The sequence below is a fragment of the Asparagus officinalis genome, chromosome 8 (genome assembly GCF_001876935.1).
Source record: "Asparagus officinalis chromosome 8, Aspof.V1, whole genome shotgun sequence".
In the NCBI taxonomy this organism is placed as follows: Eukaryota; Viridiplantae; Streptophyta; class Magnoliopsida; order Asparagales; family Asparagaceae; genus Asparagus; species Asparagus officinalis.
Genome location: NC_033801.1, coordinates 45337761 through 45361247, shown reverse-complemented (window position 1 = coordinate 45361247; position 23487 = coordinate 45337761). Strand labels below are relative to the sequence as shown.

The 23487-nt window shown below is 35.6% G+C and overlaps 1 protein-coding gene across 1 annotated transcript; it reads left to right on the top strand.

Annotated features, from left to right (window-relative positions):
* On the top strand, positions 7755-8792 carry LOC109821192. The gene is made up of 2 exons (XM_020387382.1): positions 7755-8009; positions 8109-8792. Exons 1-2 carry the CDS (start codon positions 7755-7757, stop codon positions 8790-8792), a joined length of 939 nt encoding a protein of 312 aa, XP_020242971.1.

Genomic DNA, 23487 nt, shown 5'->3' with positions numbered 1-23487 from the left:
GAGAGGAATATGAGATTTGAATATCTAGCACATTAGGATCCCATAACAGCAGAATTCGAGCAGTCCCAGCACAATTCACATTGGAGGTCCATTCCCAGTTTCTAGCTATTTTTTTGATATTCACTTTTGATACTTACAAAAGTATTTTATTTCCTTTGGTTTGTATATTTGATTTATTTGTTCTCTATGAGTTTAGTTTTTGGTTATATCCATCACGATTGAATTGCACTAAAGTATTTTAGTTTTATCACTTAAACCCCAATAGCTTATGGTAGAAACCCCCAAATAATGATTGTTTGAAATCTTTAGTTTTTACAAAGAGCTGTTTGTATTATTCAAAATTTTTAGATAGTTATCTGCAATTTTGGGATTTTTAGGGTGTGCTTGTAAATTTTAGATTATTCACAGGACTTTTCACAATTTTAGATTTTTTAGGGTTTGTTTGTAATTTTCATATTCTATGGGCGTTGTTTGTAATTTTTCATATTTTTAGGAATTTGTTTACAATTTTCAAGTTTTTTAGGGAGTTGTCTACAATTTTTGAAATTTAAAGGTGGTCATTTATAATTTTTAGATTTTTCAAGGGTTGTTTGTAGTTTCATATTTTAGTGGGTCTATTTGTCATTTTCATATTTTCTAGAGATTATTTATAATTTTCTGGGTTAATTCGTAAATAGGAATGATTAGAGATATATTGGCTTTGAGGGATAAAGTTCGTGAGTGTATAATTATGGGGTAACACTATTATGTGGGTTAAATGCATAACATGAAAATACTTTGGAGGTTTTCTAAAGTTTCTAATCTTATCGAGACTGTTAAACGTTTTTGGGAATTAATACTAAGTGGCCAAACTTAAGAGGTTTAGTGAAATTTAAGTTTTAAAAAATTTAAGATGGACCACATGGCAATCTTTTACTATGTAAGGCTAATGGTAAACCACTAATCTCACTTTTTATATAAAGAATAAATTGTTATTGCGTGTTTAGTAAATTTCAAATTTTTTGGGGGTTTAGTATTAAGATACTACAACTTGTTGGAGGTTTAGTAAAATTTAGGCTTTAAAAAATTTGAGATGGACATGTGGAAATTTTTTTAAGATGTAAGGCTAATAATAAACTACTAATATCTCTTTTATATCTAGAAAAAAGAAAATTTAAAATATAATTATTAACATTTTTGAATTATAGATAAATATGATTTGATTAGGATTCTAATATTTTATTTTGGATAATTTTAATTTGAATATTAAGATTTTTTTAAATCATAAACAGCTAAGATTTGATTAGGATTCTAAATATTTTATTGTGAATAGGTTTAATTTGATTATTAAATCTTTTAATTATGGCTAGTTATGAATTGATTAGCATTTTAAATATTTAATTATGGATAGATTTAATTTGATGTGGAATCGTAGCCGAATATAAGATTAGGTGTTCATATGTCACCTTCTGATAGGATAAGCTATGACCACTTATCAATTTTTCGTCATGACACATGTTAATTTTCTATGCATTTAGTAGTATCACCAATTTCTCTTCATGTATAAAGAATGAATATGTATACATGCGCGCGCACACATACATATATACACACACATACATACATATGTGTACATATATGTACACACGCAAACATGCACACGCACACACGCGCACACACACGCACACTCACGCACAGCGCGAGCATACACACGCTACGCACAACACACTGCACCACGCGCACACAAAGGACCGCAGGACAGCTCCAACGCTCACGCTCAACGCCCTCACGCAACAAAAAAAAACCAGCTACACGTGTGATATATAGTATATATTACTATATATATATTATATATATATTAATAATATATATATATATATATATATATATAGACCCAGGGTTTTATCGCCGGTTTTTTCTTTAAAAAATAACAGCAGTACTACAAGTGTCTATGGTTAATTAACCATGCTAATTATAATCTAAAACCATAGTTTTTATCAACATATAATTTCGTACAAATTTTAAGGCATTGATTTGGGCTATTTGGTGTGAAAGGAATGGGCGTTTTTTTCACAAAAAAAGTATACGTGCTCTGAAAATTTTGGTACAAATCATGATCTATTTTGGTCAAGTTTCATTAGGAAATTAAGTGATCGCACCTAGAAGTACTTCAGCCGCAAGACCCGTGGTAGCGCCGTCGGAGACGGAAGGGTTACAATTTACAAAGAGCAAACCTGCAAACTTTTGGTAGACAGGCCAGCCAATAGGCCTATCCCGTTGAAATGATGGACTTGGCTGGGTCTAGCATCTTTTTGTTTGCTGTGGGGATCGAAAATTGCTTGCAAGTGATTGTAGGGTTTATCTTTTTTGTGCTTTTTGGAAGGCTGTTCTGAATGTATGCGTGTAAGGATTTGGAAAACGTTAGCAGCTATACATTTGATTGGAGTGTACTGTAGCTATGTGCAATCAACTTTTTTAGGTCATGAAATTAGGCTGGGGTCTTCTGTGGGTAGCCTCATCCTTTATTCTCAAGATAAAAAAGAAATTATAAATTATTTTTGGATTAATTTATTGAGTCATTGATGCAATGTGGATCATCCTTGAATTTGGCCGTGTAATATTTAGCTAGTAATGTTAGGGACACACCCCCAACCACAATCTTAACCACATCTCCTCTCCCTCTATAGTGTATTGGGCCCCACATCAAATTTTTTTAAAAAATTTGATGTGGGGCCCAATGCACGATAGAGGGAGATGAGGTGTGGTGGAGGGTGTGGTTGGGGGTGTGCCCCTAACACCACTCATATTTATCATCCTAACTGCACAAGCTTCTAGACATTTAGATCATGTTATTGGGTTTCCGATGCCATGTCATATACCTCGTTTATCTAAATTGAAACTTGATTTGACAATTTCACTTCGTGAAATAGTACTTTTTCATATGACTAATTGCATAGTGTACTATCATTCTCGATGAAATTATAAATAATATTAACTAATTATTTTTGGGAAAAATGCTTCCAGCCCCCAAAAGCTAAGGAAACGTGCTTCCCACCCCCAAGACTTTGTCAACGGGTGTTTTACCCCTAAAAATAAAGATTCTGTTCTCTGAGCCCCCAAAACACAAAACCCAAGACATTAAAATATGTGAAGACCATAATACTCTTCTCTCTCTCTTTTTTCTTTTATTAAAATATGATGAGGATTATTTTATTATTTTCGTTTTCTCTCTCTCTTTATCATGATGTACTGAGATGATAGTTGAAATGATTGATTAGGATTATTTTATTATTTTCGTTTTTTATTATTTTGGTTGTTTGTATTGGGAGATTGTTAAAGTTACGGGTTAATTGTTAAGGTTACGAATTAATTGTTAATGTTACGGGTCAATTATTAAGGTTATGAATCATCTCTCTTTCTTTTTTTATTAACATATGATGAGGATTATTTTATTATTTTTGTTTCCTCTCTTTCTTTATCATGATGTACTAATATGATAGTTAAAATGATTGATGAGGATTATTTTATTATTTTTGTTTTTTATTATTTTGGTTGTTTGTATTGGGAGATTATTAAAGTTACGGGTTAATTATTAAGGTTACCAAAACACAAAACCCAAGAGATTAAAATATGTGAAGACCATAATACCCTTCTCTCTCTCTTTCTTTTTTTATTAAAATATGATGGAGGATTATTTTATTATTTTTGTTTTTTCTCTCTCTTTATCATGATGTACCAAGAGGATAGTTGAAATGATTGATGGGGATTATTTTATTATTTTCGTTTTTTATTATTTTGGTTGTTTGTGTTGGGAGGTTGTTAAAGTTACGGGTTGATTGTTAAGGTTACGGGTTGGTTGTTAAGGTTAAGGGTTTGTTGTTAAGGTTATGGGTTTGTTGTGTAGGTTACGGATTTGTTGTTAAGGTTACGGGTTTAATTGTTAAGGTTACGGGTTTAATTGTTAAGGTTACGTATTTAATTATTAAGGTTATGGGTTTAATTGTTACGGTTATGGTTTATTAATTGTTAAGGTTACTGTTTTAATTTTTAAGGTTATGGGTTTAATTGTTAAGGTTACGGGTTTAATTATTAAGGTTACGAATTTAATTGTTAAGGTTATGAGTTTAATTATTACGGTTACGGGTTTAATTGTTAAGGTTACGGGTTTAATTGTTAAGTTTACGGGTTTAATTGTTACGGTTACGGTTTATTAATTGTTAAGGTTACGGGTTTAATTGTTAAGGTTACGGGTTTAATTGTTAAGGTTACGGGTTTAATTGTTAAGGTTATGAGTTTAATTGTTACGGTTACGGGTTTAATTGTTAAGGTTACGTGTTTAATTGTTAAGGTTACGGGTCAATTGTTAATGTTATGGATCCATTCTCTATCTCCCTCGTAACCTTAACAATTAAAACCGTAACCGTAATAATTAAACCTGTAACCTTAACAATTAAACCCGTAACCTTAACAATTAAACTCGTAACCTTAACAATTAAACCCGTAACCTTAATAATTAAACCGTAACCTTAACAATTAATAAACTACAACCGTAACAATTAAACCCGTAACCTTAACAATTAAACACGTAACCTTAACAATTAAACTCGTAACCTTATCAATTAAACTCGTAACCTTAACAATTAAACCCGTAACCTTAACAACAAATCCGTAACCTACACAACAAACCCGTAACCTTAACAACAAATCCGTAACCTTAACAACCAACCCGTAACCTTAATAATCAATGCATAACCTTTACAACCAACCATTATCCTTAAACCTTAACAACCAACCCGTAACCTTAATAATCAATGCATAACCTTTACAACCAACCATTATCCTTAACAATGAATATTCTAAAAATACAAAAAGAATAAAAAACAAATGAATATTCTAAAAATACAAAAAGAATAAAAAACAAAAATAATAAAATAATAATCCTCTTTAATCATTTTAATATCATCAAAGAAACATCATGAGAGAGAGAGAGAGGATTCATAACCTTAACAATTGACTCGTAACATTAACAATTAACTCGTAACCCTAACAATTAACCCGTAACTTTAACAATCTCCCAATACAAACAACTAAAATAATAATAAAAATAATAAAATAATCCTCATCAATAATTTCAACTATCATCTTAGTACATCATGATAAAGAGAGAGAGAAAACAAAAATAATAAAATAATCCTCATCATATGTTAATAAAAAAAGAAAGAGAGAGAGATGATTCATAACCTTAACAATTGACCCGTAACATTAATAATTAACTTGTAACCTTAACAATTAACCCGTAACTTTAACAATCTCCCAATACAAACAACCAAAATAATAAAAAACGAAAATAATAAAATAATCATCATCAATCATTTCAACTATCATCTTAGTACATCATGATAAAGAGAGAGAGAAAATAAAAATAATAAAATAATCCTTATTATATTTCAATAAAAAAAAGAAAGAGAAGGGTATTATGGTCTTTACATATTTTAATGTCTTGGGTTTTGTGTTCTGGGGCTCAGAGAACATAATCTTTATTTTTGGGGGTAAAACACCCGTTGACAAAGTCTTGGGGGTGGGAAGCACGTTTCCTTAGCTTTTGGGGGCTGGAAGCATTTTTCCCATTATTTTTTTAGGAAACTAAGGGGCTGTTTGGTTTTCTTAAAAAAATAAAATGCATTAAATGTTTCATCTAACATTTGTTGCAGGAATGGACTGTAAATTCGATGTTTAGATATTTACAATTATATTATAGGAAATATATCTCCAAACGCAATTTTAGTGTTCAGTTGAAAAACAATTACTCAAAAGTTAAAAGATTTTGTCAATACAAGGAAATTTAGGTGCAGGTGATTTTTCTGTAGAATTGTTTATATTCTTAATTCTCTTTTATGAAGTCTACACATTTTCCTCCCACCAAATTGGCTGTAGCATTTGCAGCAAGTATTTTGAATACAAAATACAAATCCATTTACTTTTTCTGATTGCAAAATTATAAACCAAATAATGTATTTACAAATACGGTTGCTCTATTTTTATTTGCAACTCCATTTTATTCAACCAAATAAGGTATCACATGACATATTAGAGGATTCTCTCACATGTAATGATTCGATCAAATCTCAAACTGGTTGGTGTGAAATTACTAAAGAAAACTCTTGTTTTATTATTTTTTTCGTGAATACAAGAAAATAGTTTGATGTCAATATGTAAACATTATTCTCACTTCTTGTAATACTCTAAATAGTAAATAATACACTGTAAGATGGGGATGTATATACCTTAATGTAAGATGGGGGATGTACAAGAGCTATAATCTAGTCAGTATTGCTTGACACAAGTGGACCCCATAAACCAGAGAAGGCGGCCGTAAAGGGGCCCCGACGTAGAGTGACAATGGCCCACCGTTTGCGGGAGGGACACGACGAAGGCCATCGTTTGGAAGCGGCCACAATGAGGTAGATGCACTACTGTTGCAGCGCCTGAGTACGTCATTTCTCAACGTTTTATTCAAAATAGACGCTTAAGATTTGATTGAAACAGACGGTGGGGACAAATATCAACTTCTCTCGATGGAAGCATATCAGGAAGCCTGGGGGGGATGTGCCGCAAATATCTAATTCTTTGGATTGAAGCAGATCAGGAGGAGAGATTTTCAATTTGGCAATTTAGCGAGGCGAGTCAACATCAGTTTTAGAAAGAAAGAGAGATTTGGTTTCTTCCTTTTCCGGTCTGTTACTAGATTGTGAGGTTTGAGCCGGACCAATAATTAACCTAACTACCTCTTTCTTTCTTTATTAATTAACTAATTTATATGACCAATTACCATGTTAGCTCATTAATCACACGCTAATGACTAGACACTTCCCCTTTTCTTAATTTATTACGCATTGCCCGCGGTTATACATAGTCATTGTTGCTGTTTGGTCCGTTTTCTCGTACTTAACTCTTTTATTTTCATATGAAAAGACAAAATTGTTGAAATCTAAAAGACAAAATGTATGTGGACATTACTTTATATGTGGACTATTAACTTGGTGTCTTTTGATTAGCCCAATGTCATTTTATCTTCCATCATGTATCTATAAATTGTACCATCTATGAAAATGGATGAAGGGGAATAAAAATTACAATTTCTCTTCTTCTCTTGTCTCTTGTTTCCATTTCTTTAGTATATTACAATACGTTATCAGCACAAATGGCTCTAGCCGGTTCGTGATCATCGGTTCGTATTAATAGATTTTTAGGTAGTATACATCTTTTGCAAAGTAATAATACATTCGGCATTTGTCTATTTACATATTATCAAGCTTTCTGTCGAATGATTATGATTATGTCCATTATGATATGAAATTCTTTGGTTTGTTTTTATGCGAATCATGTGATGATGATATATTTGCTGAGTTGGTCTTATTATGAATACAATCTATTTTCATCTTGTAAAAATAAATAAACAAATATTCACTTTTTGTTTGTTTTTATATATATAGAATCTCTCCGTTCTCGTATTTGTTATATAATATACATGCATATAAACCATTTATTAAATGTTGATTTCATGCAGTCTGGTTTAATACAATTTGCAAATGCACACCTTCTGTTGATTGATCACTTTTCCTAGCTAATTAGAACAGAGGCATGCACTGTAACTAATGATTTGTGGCTCCTTCATTTATTCGCTTCTGTTTGTATGCACATATTGTATAGTGCAATATTTTATAAATTTGGTGGATTGATATATCTTCTAATGATAATTATAGCATTTCTGAACAATGTCTAACATCACCAAAAGAGAATTTGCTGAGCCTGCCGTTGATGGCAGCAACTACTTGACTTGGGCCTTGGATGTTGAAATCTACTTGGATTTTTATGATTTAAGCATCACTATTGTTCTAGCTTCTCAGAGCACCTCTGCCCAGAAGGCAAAGACATTGATATTTCTTCGTCATCATCTCAACAAAGACTTAAAAAATGAGTACCTTACTGAAAAAGATCCTGCTGTTCTATGGAAATCCCTGAAGGATCGCGTTTGACTAACAGACGGCTATTATGCTCCCGCAAGCACAGTATGATTGGTTGAACTTGTGACTGATTACAATTCAACTCTCCACCGCATTGTCTCACAGCTGAAGCTCTGTAAGCAGAACATTACAGAGGATGAATTGATTGAAAAGACCCTCTCTACATTCCATGCAAGTAATCTTATACTCCAGCAGCAGTACAAGACTAAAAACTATTCAGAACACTCTGAATTGATCTCTACGTTACTAGTTGCAGAGAAACACAACCAACTTCTGATGCGCAACCATAATGCTAGACCAGTTGGTTCGCAAGTTGTGCCTGAAGCACACGCCGCAAATCAGAGTAATACTTATGGGCGTGGACATGGTAGAGGTTGTGGACGTGGTCGCGGGTCTTATCGTGGTGGTAGGGGTAGGGGTCGTCGTAATGCTAATGGTCTTCAGGACCGTGACAAGGGTCAGAACAAGGATAAATCTCCTTCACACAAGCCTAACTCTCATCAACAGGTTGCAAATAACAAGCAAGCTTACTATCGGTGTGGATGTGAGGACCACTGGTCTCGCACATGTCATACATTGAAATATTTGGTTGATGCCTATCAGAGAATGCTGAAGGACTCAAAGGGGAAGGCAAAACAAGGTGAGAAACATCATGCCAGTTTGCCTGAAGCAAACATGACCCTAAAAGATGACAATTATGATGATAACCTATTGAAGATGGGAGATATGAATCTGGATGATGATGACTTATTGAAGATGGAGCTTGATGATTTTGGTGACCATGAGTGATCATGTTATTTATCACTATCTATGCATGTTTTATTAGTCTATTTTGTTTTTTCAAACTTGTTCTAGTTGCTTTTGTTAAGATAATTTGGAATTATTCTAGACTTATTTTGCATGTTTTTGTAAGACAATTTTAAGTTCGTATGGGTTTGTTTAAATGATTATGCATTTACCTTATTTTTGTTGTGCTTATATGAATATTTCATTTTTTTTAATAGCACGACAACTCTCGCATACAACCCATGGAGAAGGAGACTATCTTGTGCTTGGTAGATAGTGCTACCACACATACTATCCTGAAAGATGGAATTTTTTTCCAAACATTGACTGAAAAATAAGGAAGCGTAACCACCATTGCTAACGATAATGTGTTGATAGTAGGCTCCTGCAGAGCTTCACTAATACTTCCTATGAGTACAGAATTAATTATCAATGATGCATTATTATATCCAGAATCCAAACATACCCTTCTTAGTTTTAAAGATATTCGGTCTAATGGTTTTCATATTGAAACCGAAAATGAGAATGGTGTTGAACATCTTCTCATGACTCAGTCAATTAGATGTCGGAAGCAGGTTATTGAGAAGCTTCCATCTTTCTCCTCAGGGTTGTACTACACATATATCCGACCTAATACTAACCATGTTGTGATGAGTTTAAAATTTAAAGACCCAAATTTATTTAAATTATGGCATGAGCGATTGGGTCATCCTGGGCAAAATATGATGCGTCGGATAATATTAAATTCAATTGGGCATAATATGCCAGCAACAATGTCCCCTCATCGTTACACTATATTTGTGAGTCTTGTTCTAAAGGAAAACTTATAATACGCCCTTCTCGTACTAAAGTGAATGTTGAATCTCCCATTTTCCTTCAAAGGATTCAAGGAGATATCTGTGGACCCATTTATCCTGCATCAGGAACATTCAGATACTTTATGGTCTTGATCGATGCCTCTACTCGGTGGACTCATGTCAACTTGTTATCCACCCGTAATAATACCTTTGCTAAATTAATAGCAAAGATCATTGAATTACGAGTTCAATTTCATGATTTTCTAATTAAATCTATTCGTATGGATAATGCTACCGAGTTCGCATCCAAATCATTTGATGATTTTTGTATGGCATTGGGTATTAAAGTAGAGCATCCGGTTCCTTATGTCCACACTCAAAATGGTTTAGCAAAATCGTTAATTAGGAGGATCAAACTAATTGCTAGGTCATTATTACAAAATTCAAAACTACCTATTTTTTGTTGGGGACATGCCGTTTTACATGCTACTGCATTAATCCAAATCCGACCTACTGCATATCATGATTATTCCCCCTTACAACTAGTGCGTGGTAAAGAACCAAACATTTCCCATCTGCGTGTTTTCGGATGTGCAGTTTATGTTGCAGTTCACCACCCAAGCGTACCTCTATGGGCCATCAGCGAAAGCTAGGTATATACATCGGTTATGAAACTCCGTCAATTATAAAATACCTAGAGCCCATGACAGGGGATCAATTTACTACTCGGTACGCTGATTGCATATTCGATGAAGATCATTTCCCGACATTAGGGAGAGATAAACACTAAAAATTTAATAAATTTCAGGAAATATCGTGGTATGAAAAAGATCTTCAATATTTAGATCCACGTACTAGTCAGACTAAACTTGAAGTTCAGAAGATAATTAATTTGCAAAATTTGGCAAATAAGCTGCCAGACGCATTCACTGATCACAAAGGAGTGTTCCTGCTGTAAATGCACCACAAAGAGTGGAAATCCCATAGGGACTAAGTAAATCAAATGATGCTCCACTACGCCTGAAGCGTGGGAGACCAATCGGTGCGAAAGATAAGAATCCGCAGCAAACTAAATATAATAAAGAAAGTCAGTCACTCCCAAAACCTCCTGAAGAGGATCGTCCTGATGGCAAAAGCCCCAGTAAAATTACACGTGCACTTGATAATCATCGCACTAGGTTGCGGTTGCGGAACAACCAAATCTAAATGTTATGGGAAATGATGAATATTTGGTGGATATAAACATAGAAGTAGCTACAAATTTTGTGAATACCAGAAAAACATACAATAGAAATATAACAGTTGTCGACAACATATTTGCCTCCACGATTGCTCTTTTCATCTCTAATGATAATCTGGATCCAGAGCCTAAGCCAATAGCAAAGTGCCGGAAGCGCTCAGACTGGGAGAGATGGAAAGAAGCAATAGAGGTAGAGCTCGACTCGCTAAATAAAAGAAAAGTATTCGGACCTGTAGTCCGTACACCTGATGATATTATCCCTGTAGGATATAATGTTAGACCCTAGAGGGGGGGTGATTAGGGTCTTATGCTAATCTAATCCGATTATATGCCAATTAAAATTAATAAACAAGTTATCCTAGCAAGTATGAAATACAACAATGTATATGAGCTAGGATAAGTAATATGAACAACAAGATATATCCTAACAAAAAGATATAGGCAATGTATGTGCAAGGATATATAAGCTCAAGGGTAAACAATCTAAACTAGATAGTGGGCAATATAATCAACAAGCAACATACAAAGGCGATATAAGATATAAACATAAAAGTAAGTGCGCCAATGCAATCACAAACAAACAATATGATTACGGAGTTCGGTCCCTACGACCTACGTCTCCGCTCCTCACCTCGAGGAGATCTCCACTATCACAACCGGGTTTTCTACGTTCACCCGAACAACGTTTACACCTCACAATACAATCACTATGTAATCACACCTCACACACTAAGTATTGGTCCTAGCCCGTGTCCTCCTCCTCAAGTGCTCAGTTATAACCTCTCCCTAGGCACGTCAACCGACGCCACTCCTCTTGGATTCGACCCCGTCTCTCACCACATACTTCTCCCGGTGTACAAGTGTATTACAAGTGAATCCTCATAATTAGGCACAATATGACAAATGATTGTTCTCTCTAACAAGGTGAGAACTCAATTAAGCACAACTCTTAGTCACAAACCCACAATCCTAAATTATACTATGAATGTAAATACAATAAGCTCAATAGGTTGTGTGTGAATAAAGAGATAAAACAATATAAACTCAATATGAAATCTAGCTTATGAAATTAAGAACAAACTTATAAAATGCTAGAATTGAGTTTAAGGAAACTTCTCTATAGATGACAAGAGAGAGGGAGAAGAATGAATGCTCAAACACCAAGGATGATCTCCACTTGCTCTTGTGAAATTTACTCCACAAACCAAACTCTTGTAAATGCTTAAAAGCTTTTTAAACAAACACTAAAAGCAAACTTAAACCCTTGATTAAAACTTTCTTAAACTTGTTTTAAAACTCTCTTAGATGATTGAAAATAGTTATGACAAAGGGGTATATATAGGCTTGAAGAAACCAACCCCAAAAGCCCCAAAAAACCATTAAAAAACAAAAATCAGCAACTAGCCGTTACTGTGTAATGGTCGACTGCTACAGTAACTTTGGTCGACCGGTACGGTCGACCGAGAGCCATATGAAAAGCTGAGTAACGTCCAGAGACATTTCCGGTCGACCGGTCGGGTCGACCGGAGTTACTGTAACAGTGCGCAGATATTTTGTAAAATCAATTTAAAATAGCAAATGAACTCCAAAAATTATGAAAATTTGTGGGAATGTTCTAGACATGTAGAATAACATGTCAGAGAACGAATTTCTGAAAAATCTTTTCCCAGTTGAGAGAAATAAATATTTGAACACAAATTTACAGTTTCTGAAAAACTGTTAACATATACGATTTTGTAAAATCAATTGGCATAGTAAATCAACTCCAAAAATAGTAAAAACTAGAGAAAAGTTTCTAAACATGTAGATAAACATATCAGAGAAAGAATTTTTCAAATATCACTTCCCATTTGCGAAAACTCATCAGTTTTGTAAAACATGCACGAACATGTGCACGAACGAAAACGTGAATTTGTAAATTCCTTTAAACATAACAAATCAATTCCAAACTTGATGAAACTTTGAGAAATGTTTGAAAATGATATTTTGAACATGTTACAAAATAATTTTCCAATTTACATTTCCCAATTGTGAAATCTCATTATTTTGCAAAAGTGTTCAAAACATGAAAAAAGTGGTATACATGAAGTTTGATGTTTTGACATAAACAATGTTTTGAAACTTTGCACAATGATTATATAGACTTGATAAAATATGTATATGATGATTGTTAAGTCTATAAACTGAGAATACAATATTTGAGCTTAGAAACCAAATACGTGTGTGTATATGATATTGAGCTTAGAGTATCTAACACACATAATATAAAAGCTAAACTAAATATACCAAATCTTGATCTTGATCTTCAATAGGCTTGACTTGATATATTTGCGGATGAAGCTTGAACTCGATCTTTAACTTGAATTGTAAGGCTTCACCGACATTTCCGCCAACCTCCTTTGGATATGATCGTTGAAGCTCTATTCCATCCATCCTCCAACTACGTTGTTTGTTTATAATAAATAAGAAAACACAAATACTAGACAAACAACATTAGAAGTAAATTGTTTGTTAAACATCATCAAAACAAGAAGGCCAACAATCTCCCCCTTTTTGATGATGACAAACAATTTACAAAAAGGAATATATGCATGAAGGAAATGAACATATACAAGATAATACACATGCATATAAATGTATACTCACAATATTTCTCCCCCTTTGACAACATCAAAAAGGGGACAAAAGAATTAAGAGAGCGAAAGCTCCCCCTATTAATAAGCATAGGTGAGTATCAAACAAGTATAGGGATTGCTCCCCCTATCAAAATGCCTCATGAATGTATAAAATGAATGCTAAGGCATACATATGTGAGAAAGTATAGATTAAGACATAACTCACATACAAAACCGATAATGAGAACACATATAAATATGTTAATATGAAAGAAGTGTCTCATTAACACAAAAAGTATAAAAACCATATAAATGAATAGATTTATGAAATCAAAAGAAGAGGAACATGAGAATCATGCAAAAAGTTTTCAAATGAAAACGAATCAACCAAAAGAAATCATAAATCAAAGTTTAAATCCAAAAACGATGTTTGATCAATCAAGAAAATTTTCTTTGTGGGATTTGATCAAACCACGTATGGAATACATTATAAGGCACGAATAGATGATCCATAAGCACAAACACATAAATATCATCATATAAGTGAAGTATAATGAATTCAAAGAATCAATCAATATAAAATCTTTAACAAAAGAATTTCAAGAGAGGCAACAATATATCAAGCTCTTAAGCTTGTTCTAACCCATATAATCATTCTAGCATCCGGTAAACATGATTTAGGAATAAACACCCAATAAACCCGGAGGGTTATATAAATGCAAACCTCTCATTAAAGCAAAACCAATGATCATGAAAACAAAAGAATTTAGCCAATAAAAGGAATTGTTTTCATAAAAGTTTAAAATGCATTTTTCAAAACCAAGAAAGAGAAAAATAAAAACACTAAAATTCTTGGTTTAAAAATTATTTTGGCACCCAAGCATTCTTGGTGCCGGATTGTTTAGGGACATGACCCCTATCATTCAAGCTCAAAGCCCTAGGGTTATGAACCCTCTTAGGCGCATATGGTGCACGAACACGGTCATAACAAAAATTACTCAAATGACCCTTCCGATTACAATAAGTACAATGGAAAGGAAGCATTTGCTTATGTTGACCAAACGGTTGTGCACGGGAAACATTAGAAACATTTGCAAACATGGATGGTCTTTTAAAATTGTTTTGCAAATGTGAAACTTTCTTTAAATCAAAACAAAATTTGGCCAAATGACCAAATCTACCACAATGATCACATCTATACACATGAGCATGCTTGTGATGAACTTTATGAGTGTGTGCATGTACATGTGTGTGTGATGAAGAAGCCTTATGAGATACACAAGAAGCATTGATATTACTATTTTTAGATTTTTGTGCATCATAGCAAAATTTAGATAAATGGCCTTTACAACCACAAATAAAGCACTTATAAATTTTGCTATACATGTGTGCATGATGTGTGATATGTTTAGGTGTAGTAGCATGAGACTCTTAGTTTTGCTCATGAAAATGATACCAATGTCTTGTTTGTGCCTTAGGTTTACTCTAAAGAAGACCAAGAGCTTTGGTACATAGCTTGATTTTATTCTGAAAAGACATCGAGGGCTTAGCAAGCCTTGCTGAATTTTGGAGCAACACTGGAATCATAGCCTAAACAAGATGCATCAGTCATATCCATAATTTGTAAAAATATGCAAGCAAGATACAAATGTAATCAAAACAAATTAACACAAATAAGATAACTTGGATCTTTAACTCAAGGTGGTTAGACCTTAAATCAAAGAGCACCAAGTTCTGATACCAATTGTTAGACCCTAGAGGGGGGGGGGATGATTAGGGTCTTATGCTAATCTAATCCGATTATATGCCAATTAAAATTAATAAACAAGTTATCCTAGCTAGTATGAAATACAACAATGTATATGAGCTAGGATAAGTAATATGAACAACAAGATATATCCTAACAAAGAGATATAGGCAATGTATGTGCAATGATATATAAGCTCAAGGGTAAACAATCTAAACTAGATAGTGGGCAATATAATATATAAGATATGAAAACAAGAATAAGAACGCCAATGCAATCACAAACAAAACGATATGTTTACGAGGTTCGGTCCCCACGACCTACGTCTCCGCTCCTCACCTCGAGGAGATCTCCACTATCACAACCGGGTTTTCTACGTTCCCCCGAACAACGTTTACACCTCACAATACAATCACTATGTAATCACACCTCACACACTAAGTGTTGGTCCTAGCCCGTGTCCTCCTCCTCAAGTGCTCGGTTACAAACTCTCCCTAGGCACGTCAACCGACGCCACTCCTCTTGGATTCGACCCCGTCTCTCACCACACACTTCTCTCGGTGTACAAGTGTATTACAAGTGAATCCTCACAATTAGGCTCAATACAAAGTGTTTGTTCTCTACAATGAATGAGAACGAATTATAAGCTCACTCTCTAAGTTCACAATTAGGCACAATATGACAAATGATTGTTCTCTCTAACAAGGTGAGAACTCAATTAAGCACAACTCTTAGTCACAAACCCACAACCCCAAATTATACTATGAATGTAAATACAATAAGCTCAATAGGTTGTGTGTGAATAAAGAGATAAAACAATATAAATTTATAGCCTCCAAGACCTCACCCAAAAACCCAAACAAAATGACCAAAAAACCATTCTGCAACGGCTCTAAAAAGAGCCGTTAGAACTGCAGCGGTCGACCGAGGAAAATCGCGGTCGACCGCGAGCAAAGAAAGAAGCGGAGAAAAGTTCCAGACAGTTCGTCGGTCGACCGGCGGAAAAATAGGTCGACCGGAGGTACTGTAGCAGGTACATATGCTTTTATAAAATCGGTTAAAAATAGTAAAATAGCTCCAAAAATTATGAAATTTTGAGGGAAGGTTCTGGACATGTATAAAAACATGTTAGAGAAAGAATTTCTGAAAAATCATTTCCCAGTTGAGAGAAATAAATGTTTGAACACAAAAATACAGTTTCTGAAAATCTGCTGTGATACACGATTTTGTAAAATCAATTAGGCACAGTAAATCAACTCCAAAAATAGTAAAATCTAGAGAAAAGTTTCTAAACATGTAGATAAACATGTCAGAGAAAGAATTTTTCAAATATCACTTCCCATTTGCGAAAACTCATCAGTTTTGTAAAACATGCACGAACATGTGCACGAACGAAAACGTGAATTTGTAAATTCCTTTAAACATAACAAATCAATTCCAAACTTGATGAAACTTTGAGAAATGTTTACAAATGATATTTTGAACATGTTACAAAAGAATTTTCCAATTTGCATTTCCCAATTGTGAAATCTCATTATTTTGCAAAAGTGTTCAAAACATGAAAAAGTGATATACATGAAGTTTGATGTTTTGACATAAACAATGTTTTGAAACTTTGCACAATGATTATATAGACTTGATAAAATATGTATATGATGATTGTTAAGTCTATAAACTGAGAATACAATATTTGAGCTTAGAAACCAAATACGTGTGTGTATATGATATTGAGCTTAGAGTATCTAACACACATAATATAAAAGCTAAACTAAATATACCAAAGCTTGATCTTGATCTTCAATAGGCTTGACTTGATATATTTGCGGATGAAGCTTGAACTCGATCTTTAACTTGAACTGCATAAGCTTCACCGACATTCCGCCAACCTCCTTTGGATATGATCGTTGAAGCTCAATTCCATCCATCCTCCAACTACGTTGTTTGTCTATAATAAATAAGAAAACACAAATACTAGACAAACAACATTATAAGTAAATTGTTTGTTAAACATCATTAAAACAAGAAGGCCAACATATAAATGGGTCTTTTGTACGAAAAATAAACTAGAATAATGAGGTGGTGAGTTACAAAGTGAGATTAGTAGCTCAAGGGTTTACGCAGAGACCTGACATTGATTTTAATGAAACATATTCTCCGGTTATGGATGGTATTATGTTCCACTACTTAATAATATCAATGGCAGCAACAATGAATTTAGATATGCAGTTGATGGACGTCGTGACCGCATATTTATATGGGTCACTGGACACTAATATTTATATGAAAGTCCCTGATGGACTTAAAATCCCTGAATTGAGAGAAAACAAGAATCGTAACATGTATAGCATTAAATTGTAAAGATCATTATATGGCTTGAAACAGTCTGGTAAAATATGGTATAATCGACTGAGTGAGTTCCTTTTGAAGAAGGGATATGCAAATAATGACGTCTGCCCTTGTGTGTTGTAGGCGTCTAAAATTGCCTATGAGATCCTACAAGCAGCTCAAAATGGAGAGTGGACGAGTCAAGAAGGGTTATCCAATCGGCCGCTGCGCACATTGGTCAGCTTGTGCACGTCAATCAGCTCTTGCGCATCGGTCAGCCCGTACACATCAATCAGCTTGTGCGCGTCGGTCAACGCGTGCACGTTAATCAGATCGCGCGTGTTGGTCAGCCCACACATGTCAATCAACTCGCGCACGTCGGTCAGCCCACACACGTTAATCGGCTCGCGCGCATCGGTCAGCCCACGCACGTTAATCGGCTCGCTCGTATCGGTTAGCCCGCGCACATTAATCGACTCGCGTGTGTCAGTCAGTCCATGTGCGTCGGTTAGCCCGCGCACGTCAAGCAGCCCCAATGAGCCCCTCAGTGAAGCGTACAATCCAACGAGTTGACCAAATACGCAAAACGATGGAGAATACAGGTCCGGGAAAGTCAGGAAATACTAAAAAGTGAAGAGAGAGCGAAAAAGCCTCGGAACCTGTGCTCGCACGGGTCACCCACATATGACCCACGCCCATGCGGGTCATTCACAAGTGACCCGTGCTCGCGCGGGTTGCCCGTGGGTGACCCGCGCCCACACGGGTCACCTGTGGGTGATCCGCACCTATGCGGGTCACCAGTGCCCAACGCGCAGGTTTGACCCTCAAACGCGTTTTCGACGGTTTTAAAACGATTTTCACAGGATTTATCTATTTTAGGGGTTCCCAACTAACTTGATATCATCTACAAACGTGGTTAGACCGTTATTGACTGAAGATAAGGCCAAATCAATCATTCTCATCCAAATACCCGCATCCAAGTCCTATAAATATAAGCCTAAGGCCTCCATTTTACAGATCTGGAAATCAAGAGGGAGAAGTGCTGTCAAATTGGAGAGTGGAGCATGAATTTCAGAAGAGTTAGCAGATCTTAACAGAGTTCCTCACTAAAAAGGGAGTTCGAGAAATCTGAGACTTGTTTTCACCTTATTCCTCCGGATTTAAGCTTAGTCTTAATCTCGAGAAGAACCGTAATCTCGCTTGGTCGAGATTACCGCTGCTACGATTACTTCCTTCGTGAAGTAAGAGTATTGATTATTAATCTTCTGCTAACCGGATCTGATCCGTAGGCGGTCAACGGATAAACCCCGACACCGGTAACGATCCCGCACAAGCAATAGGAGTTAGAACTACTATTGTGTGTAGTTTGAAAAAAAGTTGTAATTCTTTTTGATTTAAAGTCTTATAAAAAGGCTATTTGTTTGAGTTTATTGTAAACGTTTGAAGTTATAATGGACTCATCAATGAAATTAACTTTCCACCCAAACACGCTGGCGACCACAGTGGGAGCCGACAGCCTTTCTGCGAAGGCTGAAGTGTCACAACCTCGGATCCTTATCCTAGTTAAAGAAGATGTCGAGTATGAGTTCGATCAGCAGAAGTACAAGGAGTACTTGTCCTCCTCCTCCAGATCCACCTCTCCTCACAGGTGCAGGAAGGCCTACTCTAAGAAAGCTCGCTGAACTTCCATTTCAGAAGTCCAGGAAGAAGATCTCCCCGCTACTGCTGCACTTGTGGCTCGCAACGCCCCGTCAGCATCCAACGGCATCCAACGAGGCTGAAGCCGCAGATCTGAACCCCTTGAGCAAGGAGTTGACTACTGATAACGTGCCTATTCTATTAAAGAGAGCATGTCAGAGACGGTGACAACGCCTCGCACGTCAGCTGGCCAAAGCCTTGAAGCCAGTTGATGGAATCCGCTATAAGGCGGATCTGAAGTCCAGGAGGTGCCGACCGCCACAACAGCGAATGGACAACCCCTCCTCCTTCAAACCAGCGAAGAACGAATTGGTCCGCGTCAAAAGGACCCGATCGACTCTTCAGGAGCGGATTTAGAAATGCCGTACATTTCTTGCACATGCAATAATTCTTGTGCAAGATGTTAAAAAATTATAGAAGGAAGAAGTGAAAAATAAGCCACGAAGACTGCACAAAGTATGGAGGCCAAAGTCCAAGACGGCGGCCGAAAAGATCAAAAAACACGGGTCACTCAAGTGTGATCCTCCAACCCGCGGGTCACTCAAGTCTGACCCTCCAAGCCGCGGGTCACCCAAGTCTGATGACCCTCTAAGCCGTGGGTCACTCAAGTCTGACCCTCCAAGCCGCGGGTCACTCAAGTCTGACCTGCGCTAGGACTAAGACAGAAGACGTTCTGTACCAGTTTCTCTGATTCCATCGAGTTCCGCACCTCCGGTGGAGCCCCGTAACAGCGTGGATTTGTCCCACTTTAAGATAAAGATCACAGATCGCCTTGGCCCTTCACACGATGATCGAGTTAAAGCTCCAGTCAAAGAGCGCTTAGGCCCATTGAACGGATCTCGAGCAATTTATCATGCTGGGGGTCGTAATCATCCTCCAAAGCAGTGGAAGAGAACGCACGATAGGAAAATCCTAATAACTGACCGTATTGAATTGCGTGTCAAAGTCCAGTAGCCTATTAAGGTCCTACGCTCACGAAAACGTAGCCTCGAACGTGTGACTCGTGAAGATGCTAACAAAGCATTGAATCCCTAAAGGAAAGCATATTCATCTGACAATGACGTTATACCTGGAGAGTCGTACCAACACACAATGGGTTGCTCCGGCCATAAGGCCGATGAGTTGTACTATCGAATTGGGGCTTTGAACAAGTCCCAGAAAAGAAGTACCCGAGAAACATATTCTTATTGTCCGTATGCTAAAATTATCAAGGCCGTGTTGTCATAAAGTTGCTACCCCAAGACGGTCCCAGAGAGAGTTTCGGTGTTTAAAAGAATCTCCATCGGAACGTCTAAATCCAAACCAAGGCGTTTTCGCAGAAAGAAATCAGCCGCTCAAAATGATGAATTTTCAGAAGTGTCCGTCAACATGACCGGCAAAGGAAAGTCAACATGAGACTTTAGTCCAGACCAGTTTTTAGGAATATCCCAACGAATAACCCGATTGTGATCAGGGACCAGTAGACAAAGGGATTACCAGAGAATGCAAAAGGGACTACCCTTAGATGACGAAACGTCAGATGCTTGCTCAGATGCTTCCTTAGCAATAGCTTCTGATGATACGACATCCAGCATGGGATGATCCTATGAGTCATTTATGAACAATGCTGAGCAAATGACTAAAATTCTCGAGGACGCTCTAGCCAAGTAGAAAGAGAATTTTAAATTTTGATAATCACATTTTATTATAATTTTATACCCTCATTATCTATTTTATATGAATAGATATACCACTAATAATTGTTTTTATCTTTAATTGTAGGTTAATGAAGAATAAATCTCAAAACTCTCATCTCTCAACAACAAGCCCTTGATTTAATAAAGAAATGAAGCTCATAAAGACAAATGAATTCTTTCAAATATTTAATGAAGAAATAAATCAAAGCCCAGTGGAAAATCAAGAAAAAAATGCCAAAAGTCCCAGCAAAAGCCCAAGGCCCAAGCCTAAGAGCAAACCCAAGAGGATTCAGCAGATAGCAACCAGAGAGGACAAGGCATCGATGCCCGTATCGATGCCAGCATCGATACCCCTATCGATGCTGGTATCGATACCATCGGTGTTCTATTACAGATTAATGGCTAAAATTTATTGTTTTTGGATAAAATTTCAATCCAAGGGCTCTCATTCACTGATGTTTACTATAAATAGGGGTAGAGAGTGAGGGGTTAGAGGTGTGAAAAATTTTGTAACTCCATTTGGAGAGGAGGGCTACTCTTAATTGAGAAGGCCTTCCAAAAATTATAACTTTTATTGCAATTAATAATAATAATTTTTTCTCCACTTTAAATTTATCTTTTTTTTCTCTTTGTTGAATGATGAGGATGGAGATGAAGAGCAATTTGAAGGTTTGCATTTCTTTTCTCTTTTATTTCTTTTTAGTAATTTCTTTATTATTGCTTATTAGTTAGATTTACATTCATGCTTGTAGTGTAGATTTATTTTCTTATCTTTTTATTTCTTTTTGCACTTTAATTTGTAGAGTAGATTTATTTTCTTGTATTTAATTTTTGTAATTTATTTTGTAGTTTAGATTTTAATTCTTTGTAGTTAGATTTATTTCTTGTTCATAGTTTAGATTTTTTTTTCTTTTTATTTTTGTAATTAGTTATTTTTCTTCTTGCTTTTATTTCTTAAGATGTGAAATTAATTCTTGTAGGAATCTTAGAATTATATGATGCTAGTCTAATTTCCTTTATATTATACAAATTATTCCCTTACACTTCAAATATTCATGTTTAGGATAATCAACTAGAGAACTAATCGGTAGAAGAAGAATTTGATAATCTATGCTTATCTTAAATGGTTTGATAGGTTATGCTTATGAATTCTAGGATTACTATCTTGTTGTTATTCTTATCATGAATAGTAATTTTAACTTAGATGATAATTTGATAGAACTTTCCTTAAATGGTTTGATAGTCTATGCTTAATAAATCTAAGTTGAAATATGATAAAAAAAGAATAGTTTGTATTTTATATTTGAGTTAGCTAGTGGATTAAATTCTAGATTTCTCATATCTTAAATTGAATCCTCTATCTTGACTTTCTTGAAATTTCTTTTCATTCTTGATTTTATTTCTTTCATTCTTCTTTCTTGCCTTATGATTTTATTTATTCTTTGATTCTTATTTCTTTTCTCTAAAATTCAATTTATTGTTACTTGCATATATTCACAACAATAACTCATCACAATCACACTTATTCTTTAATCCTGTTTTTGTCACGCACAAAACATAAGAACCAATTCTAATAATCTCTTAAAATCACCTTCCTCATGGGATCGATAACTTTTTATACTATAACTTGATCAATTGTGCACTTGTAATTTTGGTAGATAACTTTTTATACTATAACTTGATCAATTGTGCACTTGTAATTTTGGTACATAATTATGCCGCATTAAATTTAAAATGAAAATGGCTATGCAGGAGATGAGGGATATGCATAGCCAACAAATTGTAGCATTGACAAATCAACAAGAAGAGTCCAGCCGTCGTAATAATCCCAACCAAGTTGATAGTGATTGGAAAGCGGATGAGAATACCAATATAGTTACCCCTCCCGTTGACAACAATGTTGGGGGTGGTCCCTCGGATGATAATAATACGAAGGAGGATCACGTCACTTCTCCCCGGAATCGTTCAAAGAAAGATACGAGTGAGGATAAGAAGATGAGGGACATGGAGAGCAAAATCAACGTGTTGATGAGTGCTCAGGAAGTAAAGAAGTCCAAAATACCGTGTCCATACCCGAGAGAGTGGGAATCAATCTCATACCCGGCGAAGTTTAATTTGATCAACTTCATACCGTTTGATGGAAAGGGGTCCCCCACTCAACACTTAATATACTTTAAGTCTCATTTGAGAATAATCTCTAGCCATGAGCCCTTAATGGTATGGTCATTCGTTGGCACTCTTCGCGAAGCAGCCTTCGATTGGTATCGCCGTCTTAAGTCGAGGAGTATCAACAGTTAGGATAACATAGAAGACATGTTTCTCACAAATTTCTTTGATGATAACACCGAGGTTTCAATCGGAACATTATTCGATGAGAAACAGAACGATGGAGAGTTAGTGGAGAACTTCGTCAAACAATTCTGGAACAAAGCAATGAATTGTTGAGATCCGATCAGCAAAGACTTCATCCTTGAAACTTGTCATAATAATCTTTCATTGGATATCCTCGAAGTCATGGGAATGGCATCATCCAAAACCTAGAGGGATTTGAAGGTATGAGGAGAACGAGCAGAACGCTTCCTTAAGAGGAAGAAGGTCGA

Coding starts and splice junctions, on each gene's coding strand:
- LOC109821192 (XM_020387382.1), top strand. CDS start 7,755: ATGTCTAACATCACCAAAAGAGAATTTGCTGAGCCTGCCGTTGATGGC. Junction 8,010..8,108: donor GGAAATCCCTGAAGGATCGC/GTTTGACTAACA, acceptor ATTGTCTCACAG/CTGAAGCTCTGTAAGCAGAA.